Here is a 17,647-nt window from a genome sequence, read left to right as displayed (position 1 = left end):
ACCACCATGGAACCACATTTTAGGCACCTACAACTCTTCATGAAAAAAAATTACCCGGAACATCTCCTTTAAATTTTCCTCCTCTCCCCTTAAAGCTACGTCCCATTGTATTTATCATCTTTACTCCGAGGGAAAAAGACAATCCACTCCATCGAGCCTTTCATAATTTTACATACTTCTATCAGATTTATCTCCAGAGGAAACATTCCAAGTTTGCCCAACCTCTCCTAATAGCTAATGCTCTCTATTTCAGGAAGCATCCTGGTGGACCTCTTCCACACCCTCTCCAAAGCTTCCACATCCTTCCTGTAATACAACAAACAGGACTGCACAAAATACTCCTAATGTAGCCTAATCGAAATTTGATGCATCTGCAACATCCTTACTCTTATACTCCATGCCATGACTCCGGTAGAACTGCCCTACACATTTTGCATCAATGCTTTTTTCCCTGGATCCTCACTTATAATTTCAAAAAATCTACTGTAATTTTAAAACCACTTACAATGTAGACAGTTTGATTGAGCAGATTTTGTTCACGGACCACTTGCTTATATAGTAGAACAAACTCATTAAGAGTATTACATCGCAAATATGATGTGCATTCATTATCAGACAGCCAACTACCCTGCAGCTGGTTAAGTATTTGTTCAAAAAGCATTCTTGAGGAAAAGCATTCCACACAGTTCACAATTACATGGGGAAACTGCAAAGAGACACAAAAAAAGTATTAGTGACAATAATGGCAAAAAGTAGAAAAGCATAAATTCTCCTTACATACTTCCAAAGTACAGCAGAATATACCACCCTTCGGCAAGGTTCAAAGCTTGTAGCTGGATTTGGCTTTTCTTTACTGGATTAAACACAGATACTGAGGCTACAGTACCAAGTTTCCTAGGCCTGGGGTCATGAAGAAATCAAGATTCAGCCGGTAAGCAGGTGAAAAAGTTCAGGGATGTTATATCTAATGAGATCTATTACTCTCTTTACAACATTCAAGTCTATTGCCACCAGTAATCCAAGGTTTACCCACCATAGGACAATATGGCCCTAGTGGCTAAAGGAATCAGGGGTATGGAGGGAAGGCTGGCACAGGGTTCTGAGTTGGATGATCAGCCATGATCATACTGCATGGCGGTGCAGGCTCGAAGGGCCGAATGGCCTACTCCTGCACCTATCTTCTATGTTTCTAATCTCGGTTGATTCGAAAAATAAAATAAGGATATCAAATAATCTTGTTATTCAATTCCCTTACTATATAGTGGCAGAAAGGCATAGGAAATTCTTTGCCTTCACATCTGACTATATTTAGTGTCATAATTCTCTCATCGTACTACTCACTTTCCAGAACCAATCTGTGGCCAGATCACCAATACGTTCTTTACCCTAAATATTTCAGTAACTATCAACAAATCTCTGATAGTCCACTGCCCTGCTATTTGAACATTTCAATAGTTCTCCAACTGGCTCACAGGCAATGTTGCCTTTGCTCTTGTAAAACCCACCTGATATTCCTTTCCCACATTCCCCTGAAATCCACCTAGGCTACAATTCCTCTATGTGCTTTAAATTTTCTGGTTTCACTGCAAAGTTTATTATAATACTATATAATATATTTTAAAAAGTGGGCACGTGGCCAAGTGGTTAAGGCGCTCGACTAGCGATCTGAAGGTCGTGAGTTCGAGCCCCAGCCAAGGCAGCGTGTTGTGTCCTTGAGCAAGGCACTTAATCACAAAGTGCTCTGTGACGACACCGGTGCCAAGCTGTATGGGTCCTAATGCCCCTCCCTTGGACAACATCGGTGTCGTGGAGAGGGGAGACTTGCAGCATGGGCAACTGCTGGTCTTCCATACAACCTTGCCCAGGCCTGCGCCCTGGAGAGTGAAGACTTTCCAGGTGCAGATCCATGGTCTCGCAAGACTAATGGATGCCTTTATTTATATTTAAAAACTAGATTTGAAGTCTGCTGTGATATAATTGTGATAGAAAATCTAACAATCCAAAAAAATATGCCAGTCTGTCACCACCGAAGTCCCAAGCATGCTATGTCATCAGAACTGTTGATATTTACCAATACTAGACTTGTGTCAACTGCTGATTACCATAAGACCATGAGAGATAGGAGCAGAATTAGGCCATATGGCCCATTGAGTCTGCTCTACTATTCGATCATGGCTGATTTATTTTCTCTTTCAACCTGATTCTCATGCTTTCTCCCAGTAATCTTGGATATCCTTACCCAGACTTACTAATTAAGAACCTATTAACTTTTGTTTTAAATATACACAATTAGTTGGCTTCCACAGTTGTCTCTGACAATTAATTACAAAGAAATTCCTCATCTCTGTTCTAAAGGTTGACCTACTATTCTGAGGCTGTGTTCTCCCACTATTGAAAAATCCTCTTCTTATCCCTCTTTATAGTCCAAACCAACCTTCCACTACAATTACTTGAAAGGACACCTGTTCATTTGAAAGATGGCTTAGGTCATTTTCTTTGTTCAAGTAGTTTACCCTTCTTGAAAGAAATTCTAGGTTTAAGGTAAAATGGTCAAGATAATGGTCATAACCCAAAATGCTGACTATCCTTTTGTTTCCAAAGATGCTGCTGAACTGCTGAGTTCCTCCAACAGCTTGCTTTTTACTCCCGATTCCAGCATCTTTGGCCTCTTGGGTCTCCAAGAAAAAATGCTTATAAAATAGTACAATGACTTAATTTTGTAAAGACAACATGATAAAGGAGGTATTAATATCTCCACAGTAACTGAACTGAAAACTGATATTACAGTATCAGTCTCACCATGTTAAATCACTTCTTTCAAAATAGGATTTTCATGGTGAATGTGCAAACTAAATACTACATACAACAAAGTAAACGTCAGTGGATATGACTGAATGTTTTTACTTTGAACGCCAATTAAAATACAAGTGTTCATGTTCTACAGGCTAAAATGTTTCCTGCTGTTACTGATTCATTATCTCTCTCTTTTCCACTTTTTATTTTAAAAAGAGTCAAGGGATGACTGCAACATGTCAGAAAAACTTTTAGTGTTCACTTTCAAGTGAAAGGAACTGGTTGCGGATGGCTTCAGACCTATTGGTGTTAAAGATAATGAAAATGTTTGTATTTATGAAAAAAATGCTTTTCAAAATCAAGAGAACATTCAGGAACCAGCTAGTCATTGCACTACATTAACAACTGTTTTCTTAGCAGTGCTATGAAACAAAGAATGATTTACTTTTATTGAGGAAACTGTAGGTGACTGTGCACGATTGTTTTTTTTAAATGTGGGTTGGATGTTGTACACAAGCTGACACGTATTCTTAATAGTGTGAGGTCCAATGGGAAACAAAGAGGTCTAAGTCAACTGGAGAATTTAATAATAAACTTTAAAAGCAATGTCAAGCTAACTCATATTGAATGGTCCAATAGCTTGCTTCTTCTGTAAGTAATCGATATTTCTTGGAAAATATATACTGTTGCAGATACTGGAATCTGCAGCAAAATCAAAAAAAGTTGAAATATCTCAGCCCAAGCAGTGCACGTGAAAAAAGAAACCAGTTAACATTTCAAGTCAAAGAACCCTTCCTCATGACTATCATTGAACCAATATATCTTTAATCATTGGAATATACTTTCAACAATGGCTTATGGTTAAGAATGAGCAACTATGGCTTACAGACCCTTTCTAACTGGGGCACTTCTGGTTACACTTGCTAAACACCTTTCACCTCCAAACAGGGTCACTTAGACGTTTTCCCACTTTTAAGAACATATTAGCCTTCAAAGGAGTGCAGTATACATTTACCATAATAATACATGAAGTTCAATAAGTAATTTATAAATACAGTGAATTAATTGGGCCATTAGTTAATTGGGGCAGCGGCTTATATGGGACAATGCAAAGAACAAAAACTAATCAAAAAAAATTGCCCGGATTCCCTGTTTATTTGGGACACTGTGCTGCCTAATTGGGGCACAAGACTACTGCAGAACAGGTTCTAACCAGCACTTGTGTAGCCATTAGAAGCTACACCATGCTTAGAGATAACAGTTTTTAAATAGCATCACTTGTGTGTGTTTGTTTAAAAAAAAGTGATTTTTGTCACAGATAGTAATGCACTGTAAGGTTTCACTGCTAATGTAATGGTTTCTCTGTAGCAGCAATGTTTAGTTTATGACTAGAAATAACGGGGCTTTGGAATGTGAGGGATTTTGTTCTTTCTTGTGGGTCTGGGAACAGGGATTTCACGGCCTTTTGCCGGGGAGAGATGAGGAGAGAAGACACGAATGGAGAGAGTTGGTATACCGCTGAATGGAGCAGACTTGGAGTGAGGGTCCGAGGGTTGGCTATGCTCGGAGGAGGTCAACGGGAAACCAGTGGACTGAACTGTGAGCTCCAACATTGCGAATTAGACTGTTTCATGAGAATGAGCCCTATTCTTTGTTTCTTTACTAAACATATAGTCAAATTAAGAATTAGAAAGCTCAATCATTTAATTGTGTATTGTGCATGGTTTATTTTGTAGTACTGATTTGTAACAGGGGACACATCGCACAGCATCCACTCAAACAAGATTTCTTAAGTTTGGCTGGGCCGAGGGCTGTCTTCCCCTAGATTAAGCCAATAGCCGAACCAAGAGTTACATACCATAATAACACATGAAGTTCAATAAGTAAATTATAAATACAGTGAATTAATTGGGCCATTGGTTAATCAGGGCAGCAGCTTACTTGAGACAACTTAAAGAACAAAAACTAATCAAAATATTGCCGGGATTCCCTTTGTTTATTTGGGACACTGTGCTGCCTAGTTGGGGCACAAAACTATTGCTGAACAGGTTCTAACCAGCACTTGTGTAGCCATCAGAAGCTACACCATGCTTAGAGATAACAGTTTTTAAATAGCGTCACCTGTGTGCGTTTGTTTTAAAAAAAGTGATTTTTGTCACAGATAGTTGGTGAAAAACAAGCAGTAAGATAATTCTGAGCTGTTTTGCTCACTGTGGTTTCAAGCATTCACACTTAAGAGATGCCAAAAAAGCCAAGAATAAAATGAAACTATTTCACTACTTCAACAAGTTAGAAACTATGAAAAAATTGAAGGTACTGACAATCATCCTGAATGTTGCAATTAAAATGAAGATTTGGAGAACACAATTGTAAATAGCATTGTATGAAGGCAGTCCATTATCTGCCCCAGGTGTCTGTGCTTATTTTGAATATATTAAATGAAATCCTGTCGATAACTATTGGGAATTAATGCACAGCTTTACAGCACTGTACTACTATTGGTAGTGTTCTAATTTGTTCTGTCTTTCATTTAAAAACATTATTTGTTGTTCACTTTGTCTTTTTTATATCTTTTAACTATTTCCATGAAGCTTCGGCTAATTAGGGCATTCGCTTAATTGGGCCAAAATGTACTGGTCCCAACGTGTCCCAATTAAATGGAATCCACTGTACTGGATCAAAGGGAAATTCCTCTTGGAGATTATTAATATAATAAAGGATGTGGGAACACTGCCACCAGTAACTTCCCCTCCAGGTCATAAACATCCCAACTTGAAAATACTTTGACATGCTTTCATCAGTGCGAAATCTATGTTCTGAACTTTCAACTAACAGCGCTGCAAAGTACCTTAATTTCAAGAAAGCAACACTTTCTCAAGGACTATTAGGAATGAGCAATAGATGTCAATCTCCCTTGTGATGCCACATCCACAGATAAATATATGAAGTATTTTGAAAACTTCAAAAAAATGTTATTTTATAAGATGGTTTAAAGAGAAATCATTTCTGCTGGTTGGAAAGACAAGGAGTAGGAGAAAAGGTCTAAAAGACAAAGTCAGGTTTACAAGGAATAAAGTTAAGAAGCATATTGACATACATAGAAAGTTTGGAATTCTCTGCATTTGACAAGTGATGCTAGATCAAATGATAACTTTACATCAGAAATTAATAAGATTATGTTAACCAGACATTGGGGAAAAAGGGGCAAATGCAGGTATACGGTCTGAAAATAGTCAAGACCTCACCAAGACCCATGGGGCTAAAGGTCTTCTCCCTCTCTAACATTTAACACAAGAACGTGAGGAAAACCTCTTCACATCTGTTTTCTTACTCTACATATGATAACACTATCATTGATGACCCAAAATATTGTGTTCTACTTTAGCAGAATATTTTTCAGGACCTCTGAGCAGAGAAGAGTACCTGAACACAAGAGATTTGGCAGTTGCTGGAAATCAAGAGTAACAGACAAAATGCTGGAGGAACTTAGGTCAGGCAGCATCAATGGAGAAGAATAAACAGTCAATGTTTTAGGCCAAGACCCTTCATTAAGGTTGGAGATGAAGGAGAAAGAAGCCTTGAATATCTAAAAATGTTTCAATGATAACAGCAGGGTTTAGTTGGAAATGCATATTATTGATGTTTTAAAAATATATTTTGAAATTAATCACTTCTCACATTACCATACTCAAAAATAATTATTTTCACAAGCTTTTTTACTTACCTTTAATGTCTTCAATAATGTTTGTATCACATAGGTTTTCCCTGTGGCTGTGTGCCCATATACAAAAATAGAAGGGTAGCTATAATGTTGAGGCTAGAATAAGGAATAAATTTTATAGAATTAAAATAATTAATGTCTTTATTTCAATATCCAAAACTGTGCATTTTTGTCTCCATTTAGAGTTTTAAATAAATTACAAATCTTATACTATGGATAAATAAACAGAATGCTTGTCAGAAACACAACATGTATTATACATCCATGTACATCAGCTATAATCATAGTTCAACAGACTTTTAATGAGAATTGTACTACTTTCAGCACAAAATCACATGAAATATTACTAAGTACAGTGAATTACAAACAAAATTCTGACAGAGGAACAGCATGTAAGGATGAAGGAATTTTCTAAAGTCAAATATAACGTTATAGGACTAGCACTCAACAGTCAGCTGGGACTTTTCTAATATGCAATTGTTATTGCAACATAGATACAGTAAATATGTGACCATGAATATTTTAAGTCTTGGTGAAGAACTACTGTAAATATTGGCTGGGACACTAAACCAAAATAAATGCAATGACAAGTTTAAAAACAGCAAAAGAGTAGTATAAGTATCTCACAAAAGCTGAAGGGCAATGAACTGGCAATGTAGCACATCCAGGAGGGTATGGAGGAACTGGATGCCAGCACTCACAGCTCCCATGATCAAGGACAGGCAAGGCATCAGTGAGAGAGATCTACACTGCATTATCTACAGCCCCAGAATGGTTCTCCAGGACATGGCCTAGGTGGTTTGGGATTTACCAGAAAGGTCAGCACATTGCCGGCTCTGATCCAGATATCGCAGTTCAAAAGTCCGGGTCAGGACTCCAATATACTACTGAAGGAGGCAGTACCGAGGGATCTCAGCACTGGTGGGGGCAGTACTGAGGGAGCCTTGAAATGCCAATCTTTCTCTGAAGTGAGGTTTTGCCTGTATTTGCGCCTGACACTGATCTTAAGGAGAAACAGGAAGTTTTAAATTGTTTATTAATTTTTGGGCATTAAGAGGTACTCTGGAGTTGTACAAAATAATTTTTTAATCTATAAAATACTGAAAGCTGCTGCGCAGATTGACTCTGTGGTTTAGAAGGCATACGGTGCATTGGCATTCATTAATCATGGGATTGAGTTTAAGAGCCGACAGGTAATGGTGTAGCTATATAGGACCCTGGTCAGAATCCACATGGAGTACTGTGCTCAGTTCTGGCCGCCTCACTACAGGAAGGATGTGGAAACCAAAGAAAGGGTGCAGAGAAGATTTACAAGGATGTTGCCTGGTTTGGGGAGCATGCCTTACGAGAATAGGTTGAGTGAACTCGGCCTTTTTTCCTTGGAGCGACAGAAGATGAGAGGTGACCTGATAGAGGTGTACAAGATAATGAGAGGCATTGATTGTGTGGACAGTCAGCAGCTTTTTCCCAAGGCTGAAACGGCTAGCACAAGAAGGAACAGTTTTAAGGTGCTCGAAAGTAGGTACAGAGGAGATGTCAGGGGTAAGTTTTTTTTACGTAGACAGTGGTGAGTGCGTGGAATGGGCTGCCGGCGACGGTGGTGGAGGTGGAAACGATAGGGTCTTTTAAGAGACTCCTGGACAGGTACATGGAGCTCAGAAAAATAGAGGGCTATAGGTAACCCTAGGTAATTTCTAAGGTAAGGACATGTTTGGCACAGCTTTGTGGGACAAAGGGCCTGTATGGTGCTGTAGGTTTTCTATGTTTTTGAGACCTAATAGGTGAATCGGCATGCTCAGCAAGTCAACTTTCAGGAATCTATATCATACTGATCTTCAGACTGCAGGACCTCATTGAAAATCAATATGCTAAACTGTAGATGATGCAATAAGAACCAATCCCAATGGATTCCCATCCTTCCAAAACAGTCAGTAACTCTTGGGCAATTTGGGTGGAATAAAAGTTGTCCAAATGTGAACAATGAAATTTAAAATTATAATAAAGATAACATGAACAGAAAAAGCAAAATTATACTCCAAAATCATTTTTGCTTAAATTCTTGATAAACTAATAACAAAATACAAAGTCATCCCTTTCCTCTATTTGATACTGATAAATCTAAAATAAAAATTACCTGTCCTAGTAGTGACAGCAGAGTCACAAGCTGAGAATCTCGACAAATTAGTTTTTCTTTCAGCAAACTGATTTTGTCTTCAACAGATTCAGCATAATCAAGCTCAGTCATCTTTAAATATTTAAGAATGCCCTCCTACAGGCTACAAAATAAAAACATTTAACAACTGTAAAACTTAAACATCTTAGACTAAATATATTTAACATAGGTTTGTAGATAATAAATATATTAAGTTTATAGAAAATAAACACATCCCCGAATAACACACTCAAAAATTTTTGACACAAATAACCAAGGAAGCTTCCATTATCTCACATAATGGAAGATACCTTCATGATAATAGAAAATGAAAAGAAATACAGTGGGAACAGCACATTTTGGCCCATTTAAACAGCTGCCACAATTAGCCAAAGTTTCATGGAAATAGACAAAAAAGATATTTAAAAAAACACAAACTACTGTTTAACTAAGTAATAAATTATGTATTTAAATGAAATACAGAATAAACTAGAACACTACCAATATTACTACAGTATAAAACTATGTATTCGTTACTAATAGTTATCAACAGAGAAATTCATTCAGTGTATGCTGATATATTCTTTTGATTGATGGTAAATGAACAAAATCAATACAAACTCCTAGTGCATATAATGGACTGCCTTCATAGCCTTTCGACAACTGCATCCTCCAAGTTTCCATTTTCATTGTAACATTCATAATGATTGTTGATAATTTCAAATTCTTCATAATTCCTAACTTGTTGAAGTAGTGAAATAGTTTCATTTTCACTACCAGCTGTTTCTGTCATCTCCAAGCCTGTATGCTTGAAAATGCAGTGAGCAAAACAGTTCTAAATTGTCTTACTGCTTATTTCTCACTATCAATGACAAAAATCATTGTTTTTTGAACCCACACACAAGTGACACTATTTAAAACTCTTTGTTCTAAGCACAGTGTAGCCACAAATACACACAACTGGGGCTAGTTAGAAACTGTTCGCTGTGGCGCCAAAAGCTTCCTGTTCCAGTTAAGTGGCATGGTGTCACAAATAAACAAAGGGAATCCCAGCTATTTTCTTGATTAATTTTTGTTCTTTAAGAGTTGTCCCAAATAAGTGGCTGTGCCAATTAACTGATGGCCTAAAAACAGAATCCACTGTAAACAATTATTCATATTTAACAAACATGGCACAGCAATATCTCAGAAAAGAAGTGGGAGGTAAAAATGGTCAGTCCTAGTGCAAAAAAAGTTTTCTATGATTAGAGTATTTGAGAATGCATATTGCAGGCTGCAACATGCCTTGACGAAAATTGAGGAATGGCTGCAGCTCGATGACCTTCGTCTGGTCAGGGAGAGTGAGGTGTTGATAGAGAGGAGTTACAGGCAGGTGGTCACACCGGGGCCACGGGACGCAGACAAGTGGGTCACGGTTAGGAGGGGGAAGGGGAAGAGTCAGGTAATAGAGAGTACCCCGGTGGCTGTGCCCCTTGACAATAGGTACTCCTGTTTCAGTACTGTTGGGGGGGACAGCTTACCTGGGGGAAGCGACAGTGGCCGTGCCTCTGGCACAGTCCGGCCCTGTAGCTCAGAAGGGTAGGGAAAGGAAGAGGAGGGCAGTTGTGATAGGAGACTCGATAGTAAGGGGGTCAGATAGGCGATTCTGTGGACGCAGTCCAGAGACCCGGATGGTAGTTTGCCTCCCTGGTGCCAGGGTCCAGGATATTTCTGATCGTGTTCAAGATATCCTGAAGTGGGAGGGTGAGGAGCCAGAGGTCGTGGTACATATAGGTACCAATGACATAGGTAGGAAAAGGGAAGAGGTCCTGAAAGGAGAATATAGGGAGCTAGGAAGGGAGTTGAGAAAAACGACTGCAAAGGTAGTAATCTCGGGATTACTGCCTGTGCCACGTGACAGTGAGAGTAGGAATGCGATGAGGTGGAGGATAAATGCGTGGCTGAGGGATTGGAGCAGGAGGCAGGGATTCAAGTTTTTGGATCATTGGGGCCTCTTTTGGCGCAGGCGTGACCTGTACAAAAAGGACGGGTTACACTTGAATCCTAGGGGGACCAATATCCTGTTAGGGAGATTAGCAAGGGCTACTGAGGTGACTTTAAACTAGAATGGTTGGGGGGTGGGAATCAAATTAAAGAGGCTAGGCGACAGGAAGTTAGTTCACAACAGGGGGATGGGAACCAGTGCAGAGAGACAGGGGGGTGCAAAGTGAGGGTAGAAGCAAAAAGTAGTAAGGAGAAAAGTAAAAGTGGCAGGCTGACAAATCCAGGGCAAGCATCAAAAAGGGCCACTTTTCAACATAATTGTATAAGGGCTAAGAGAGTTGTAAAAGAGCGCCTGAAGGCTTTGTGTGTCAATGCAAGGAGCATTCGTAACAAGGTGGATGAATTGAAAGTGCAGATTGTTATTAATGATTATGATATAGTTGGGATCACAGAGACATGGCTCCAGGGTGCCCAAGGATGGGAGCTCAACGTTCAGGGATATTCAATATTCAGGAGGGATAGACATGAAAGAAAAGGAGGTGGGGTGGCGTTGCTGGTTAAAGTTGAGATTAACGCAATAGAAAGGAAGGACGTAAGCCGGGAAGATGTGGAATCGATATGGGTAGAGCTGCATAACACTAAGGGGCAGAAAACGCTGGTGGCAGTTGTGTACAGGCCACCTAACAGTAGTAGTGAGGTCGGAGATGGTATTAAACAGGAAATTAGAAATGTGTGCAATAAAGGAACAGCAGTTATAATGGGTGACTTCAATCTACATGTAGATTGGGTGAACCAAATTGGTAAAGGTGCTGAGGAAGAGGATTTCTTGGAATGTATGCAGGATGGTTTTTTGAACCAACATGTCGAGGAACCAACAAGAGAGCAGGCTATTCTAGACTGGGCTTTGAGCAATGAGGAAGGGTTAATTAGCAATCTTGTCATGAGAGGCCCCTTGGGTAAGATTGACCATAATATGGTGGAATTCTTCATTAGGATGGAGAGTGACATAGTTAATTCAGAAACAAAGGTTCTGAACTTAAAGAGGGGTAACTTTGAAGGTATGAGTCATGAATTAGCTAAGGTAGACTGGCAAATGACACTTAAAGGATTGACGGTGGATATGCAATGGCAAGCATTTAAAGATTGCATGGATGAACTACAACAATTGTTCATCCCAGTTTGGCAAAAGAATAAATTAATGACTTGGATGAGGGAATTAAATGCAGCATCTCCAAGTTTGCGGATGACACAAAGCTGGGTGGCAGTGTTAGCTGTGAGGAGGATGCTAAGAGGATGCAGGGCGACTTGGATAGGTTGGGTGAGTGGGCAAATTCATGGCAGATGCAATTTAATGTGGATAAATGTGAAGTTATCCACTTTGGTGGCAAAAATAGGAGAACAAATTATTATCTGAATGGTGGCCGATTAGGAAAAGGGGAGGTGCAATGAGACCTGGGTGTCATTATACACCAGTCATTGAAAGTGGGCATGCAGGTACAGCAGGCGGTGAAAAAGGCGAATGGTATGCTGGCATTTATAGCGAGAAGATTCGAGTACAGGAGCAGGGAGGTACTACTGCAGTCGTACAAGGCCTTGGTGAGACCACACCTGGAGTATTGTGTGCAGTTTTGGTCCCCTAATCTAAGGAAAGACATCCTTGCCATAGAGGGAGTACAAAGAAGGTTCACCAGATTGATTCCTGGGATGGCAGGACTTTCATATAAAGACTGGATGAACTGGGCTTGTACTCGTTGGAATTTAGAAGATTGAGGGGGGATCTGATTGAAACGTATAAAATCCTAAAGGGATTGGTCAAGCTAGATGCAGGAAGATTGTTCCCGATGTTGGGGAAGTCCAGAACGAGGGGTCACAGTTTGAGGATAAAGGGGAAGCCTTTTAGGACTGAGATTAGGAAAAACTTCTTCACATAGAGAGTGGTGAATCTGTGGAATTCTCTGCCACAGGAAACAGTTGAGGCTGGTTCATTGGCTATATTTAAGAGGGAGTTAGATATGGCCCTTGTGGCTACGGGGATCAGGGGGTATGGAGGGAAGGCTGGTGCAGGGTTCTGAGTTGGATGATCAGCCATGATCATAATAAATGGCGGTGCAGGCTTGAAGGGTCGAATGGCCTACTCCTGCACCTATTTTCTATGTTTCTATGTTACTCAAGCTTTCATTGGGCCTCAAAACAGGACGGAGGTCATAGACTGAAGTCAGAGTGGGAGTGGGTATAGTTAGAATCTAGACTGCACCGCCAAGTACAAGTTGAGGTAGATTCAAATGCAGTCTTCAGAACAAAGCTGGATTAAGTATCTGAATGGAAAGAATCTGCAGGTCTGAGGAGAGAAGGCAAAGAAATGAGACAAGCTAGACTATAAAAATTTAGATTATCTTATCTGTGGAGAGTACCCATTAGGAGGGGTAACAGGCATAATGCTCAGGGTATGACTAAAGACATATGGGAGGATTTCGTCAGGAGGTCTTAGGCAGGAATAAATAAAAGAATAAAAGTTCAGTTGGTTGCAAAGTGATCCACCTAAATATTTATTCCATACATTAATGATATAACTTATGTGAATGAAACAATGCACTGCAGTTACTAGCCTACTCCAACAGCATCTCCCTACTACCCTACTACCTTCTCCACTAATGTCCAAGGCACCAAGTACATCGGAACATTACCACTAGGACAGTGGTCCCCAACCTCCGGGCCGTGGCCTGAATGCACCCAGCACATCTTTAAGAAAAAAGCAAAAATAAACAAGCTAATTGATTAGGTGCTGCCTGGCACATAAATGTCGGCCCAGATCAGAGGCGATTGCCAATTGCGTCGCCTCTGACCTGGGCCGACATTTACGTACTGGGCGGCACCTAATTAATTAGCTTGTTTATTTTGGCTTTTTTCTTAAAGATGTGCTGGGTGCGTTCCCCAGCAAATCACATACAATTCTAACTTGAAAATGTATCTTGTTCCTTCATCATCACTGAGTCTATATCCTGGAACTTCCAAATCAATAGCATTATGGCAGCAAGTTCACCAAAGTTGCAGTGGTTCAAGAAGATAGCTTAACTCAACAGCAGTGAAGGTAGGGCAATAAATGCAACCTAAAATATGAATAAATTTAAATACAAGCACATGCACACCCTTTGGAAAATAGGCTCAGTTTCGACACTGATGCAGTTGTACAAATATGTTTGAAAATTTCTCAATGTAACATACAAAATGCTGGAGGAATTCAGCAGGTCAGGCAGAATCTATGCAGAGGAATGAATAGTCAATATCTTGGGCCAAGACCTTTCATCAAAGTCTCGGCCCAATATATTATTCCTCTTCATTGATGCGGTATGACCTGTTGAGTTTTTCCAGCATTTTGTGTTGCTCTGGATTTCCAACATCTATCTATTCTCTTGTGTTTATAATTATTTGGGGGGGGGGGGGTTCCAAATGTGTAATTTCTCAATTTGCCAAAAATTCCTGAGATCTAAGTCACAGAAGGGTTGTTGCTGTAACATTTATGAAAAGAAAGATGATCTCACAACTCAAATCATTTTCCCTTATTCCACACTTTAATATTTTATCTACAAATATATTTAAAGAAAGTCTTTTCTTTTGAAAAATTCACATTTTAGTTTTCAAGAAAACTACCGCACTGAATTTATATGGGTCTTTTAAAAAAGAATCGATGAATTCAGTGACCTGAAACATTGATTCTGCTTCGCTCTCCACAGAATGATGGCTGACCTGCTGAGTACCACCGCACTTTCTGCTTTTAATACTGAGGAGTACTACTTTGTTAGAAATATCCTTTCAATATGATATTGAACCACAATCTTATCTACTTTATAGTGGACGCAAAAGATCTCACACACTCCTTTGAATGGGGCAAAGAATTTACTTAGTCATCAGTAAAATTAATTGCTCCGTGACATAACATGGAAGCTCACGAGAAATTTTAAACTCCTCGATGATTTATGGAAGCTACCCTGGCTTTAAGGATTCTATGTCAACAAAAAGACCACCCTTCCACCTCAAATGAGCCACAGGTGTGAAGTTATAACTATACGTGACAATTTAATACACATTTCCTCCTAGTTGCCAAAGTTTTCTTGTATACAAGATAAAGAAGTTAGTCAGGAGCAAGGTAGAGCAAAGGGTTGGATGTAACACAGAAAAGATAAAAATTGAGAAGTGGTAATAAGGGATGAACGCACTTGTCTGGCCCCTTCAAATCAACCCCTTGCTCAGTCTAGTGTACAAAAACCATTGAGTTAGAAGCATGCTCTAAGAATGACAGGCAAAAAGGAAAAGGTGTGGTGTGCTGGTATTAATAGGAGTGAAATCAGTACCGTGCTAAGAAATGAGCTTGGCTCAACAGATAATGTTGCAGAATTTGAATCAATTTCAGGTGGAACCAAGAAGCAGCAGAGGGAAGAAAACATTGATAGAAGTCATTTACAGGCCACAGTTCTAATATGGCATAAATCAGGAAACTTAAGATGACTTAAGATTGAAAGGTTTGCAACAATCATGGAGGACTTTAAACCAGACATAGATTAGACGGGTCAATGGCTGATAATAAGTAGGTGGATGAAATCATGCATCATATATGAAATGGTTTTACACAAACTGGAGAAAAGACTCATTTTATTATTTAGTATAGTATAACAATACCATTGTAAAAGTCAAAGAACGAAGAAATCACTAAAGAAAGAAAGATAGAATATACTGTAAAAATAAATTGTCAAGGAGCAGAAGAAAGGAGAAGTTCTTTGGATGTGTGTAAAGGAAAAGATAAGCAAGAGAAAATGTAGATATCTGACAAAAAGCAGGAGAATACATAATGGAAAATTTCAAAAGGCAGATAAATTAAACAAATACTTTACGTCTGTTTTCAAGGAAGTTGTAATTATGAGACACCAAAAATAGAAGAATGCTGAAGATCATTTAAGAATTGAGGATGAAAGGAAATCAGTATTAATGTTGGGTACCACTTATCTGAAATGCTTGAGGGGTGCCGGAAGTATTTTGGATTTTTTTCAGATTTTGGAATACATAATAAGACAGCTTGGGATCGCCATCATTTCCGACTCTGAATTTATGTGCTACCAATAATCAGTCTTTGTCTTATGCTGGTTCATCACACAAATGTACGTACCAGTAAAAATTATTACAGACCATTAATATAATGAAAATATATATGCAGGGTAACAAAAGCAGCACAGCAGTATTGGGAGAGAATACCTGAATCTGCTGTTGAACAACAATAAACAATGCAGGTTTTCAGTCTCCACCTATGATACAGTGTTTTGATTAAAGGTTACAGTACACTGTACTGTGTTTGTATTTTTTTAGGTATTATGTAATGTATAAAAACAATCAGCATTTTAGACTTCAAAATCAGGTTTAATATTATAGAACCATAGCACCAACATATGTCGTGAAATTTGTTCTTTGCAGCTGCAGTACAACGCAATACATAATAGAGAAAAAAGTGAAATTACATTAAGTATATATATATTAAAAAGTTGAAGTTAAAAAACAAATTTAAAAAGTAGTTCATTGGTTCAATGGCCATTCATAAATCGGATGACAGAGGGGAAGGAGATGTTCATAAATCGTTGTGTGCCTTCTGTACCTCTTCCCTGACAGTAGCAATAAGAGGGTACGTTCTGGGTGATGGGGATCCTTAATGACGGATGCCGCCTTTTTGAGGCATCGTTCCTTGAAGATGTCGTGGATATTATGGAGGCTAGTCCCTATTATGCAGCTAAGTTTATAACTACCTGCAACTTATTTTGATCCTGTGCAGTAGCCCCCACCCCTGGTGATGCAGCCACTTAGAATGCTCTCCACAGTACATCTGTAGAAATTTGAGTGTGTCTTTGGTAACATACCAAATCTCTTCAAACTCCAAATGAACTATAGCTGCTGCTTTCTTTGCAACTGCATCAATATGTTGAGCCCAGGATAGATCCTCACAGATGCTGACACTCAGAAACTTGAATTTGCTCACTGTTCCCACTTCTGATCCCTCTATGAGGACTGGTGTGTGTTCCCTCATCTCGGCTTTTCTAAAGTCGACAATTAGTTCTTTGGTCTGTCTGACATCAAGTGCAAGGTTGTTGCTGTGACACCACTGAAGTAGCTGATATATCTCTCTCCTATATGACCTCTCATCACCATGTGAAATTCTGCCAACAATAGTTGCATGGTTAGCAAATTTATAGATGGCATTTGAGCTGTGCCTAACCATAGAGAAGGCGAACCACACATCTCTGAGGTGTGCCAATGTTGATTGTCAAATATTATTTTTGATCCTCACAGATTGTGGTCTTCCAGTTAGGAAGTTGAGGATCCAGTTACAGAGGAGCTTTTTGATCAGAACTGTAGGAACTATTGTGTTAAACGCTGGTCTGTAGTCAATGAACAGCTTCCTGACATAGATATTAACATTGTCTAGGTGATCCAAGGCGACGTGAACAGCCAATGAGATCACATCCGCCATAGGACCTATTATAGCAAGAGACAAATTGCAGTTGGTCCAGGTCCTTGTTGAGACAGGAGTTAATTCTCGCCATAACCAACCTCTCATAGCACTTCGTCACCATAGATGTGAGTGCTACTGGATGATAGTTGTTAAGGCAGTTCACCCTGCTCTTCTTGGGCACTGGCATAATTGTTGCCCTTTTGAAGTAGGTGGGAACTTCAGACTGTAGCAGTGAGAGACTGAAAATGTCTTTGAGCACACCAGCTACTTGGCTGGCACACATTTTCAGAGCCCTACCAGGTACTCCATCAGGCACGGTCGCCTTGCAAGAAGTTCACCCTTGTGAAAGACCGCATTAAATTATGAGAACACTCAGTCCTCTTTTATTGTCATTTAGAAATGCATACATGCATTAAGAAATGATACAATGTTTCTCCGGAGTGCATTACAGAAAACAGACAAACCAAAGACTAACACTGACAGAACTACATAACTATAACATATAATT

General features: G+C 39.3%; 1 protein-coding gene across 2 annotated transcripts in view; it reads right to left on the bottom strand.

The window, feature by feature from the left end:
• Positions 1 to 17,647, bottom strand: part of orc5 (origin recognition complex, subunit 5) — a 92,920-nt gene that overhangs the window by 70,934 nt on the left and 4,339 nt on the right. For both annotated transcript variants that reach the window (XR_011882990.1, XM_072241861.1), the window contains exons 2-4: positions 8,649 to 8,790; positions 6,518 to 6,610; positions 506 to 706 (exon numbers count right to left, since the gene is read on the bottom strand). Coding sequence is in view for 1 of the 2 variants with exons in the window: in XM_072241861.1 (XP_072097962.1) it covers positions 506 to 706; positions 6,518 to 6,610; positions 8,649 to 8,759 (405 nt within the window). In the remaining variant the exon portion in view is untranslated. The remainder of the gene's footprint in view (positions 1 to 505; positions 707 to 6,517; positions 6,611 to 8,648; positions 8,791 to 17,647) is intronic.

This window comes from Mobula birostris, chromosome 23, assembly GCF_030028105.1.
Source record: "Mobula birostris isolate sMobBir1 chromosome 23, sMobBir1.hap1, whole genome shotgun sequence".
NCBI lineage: Eukaryota > Metazoa > Chordata > Chondrichthyes > Myliobatiformes > Myliobatidae > Mobula > Mobula birostris.
This window is presented reverse-complemented; position numbering and strand designations above follow the sequence as displayed.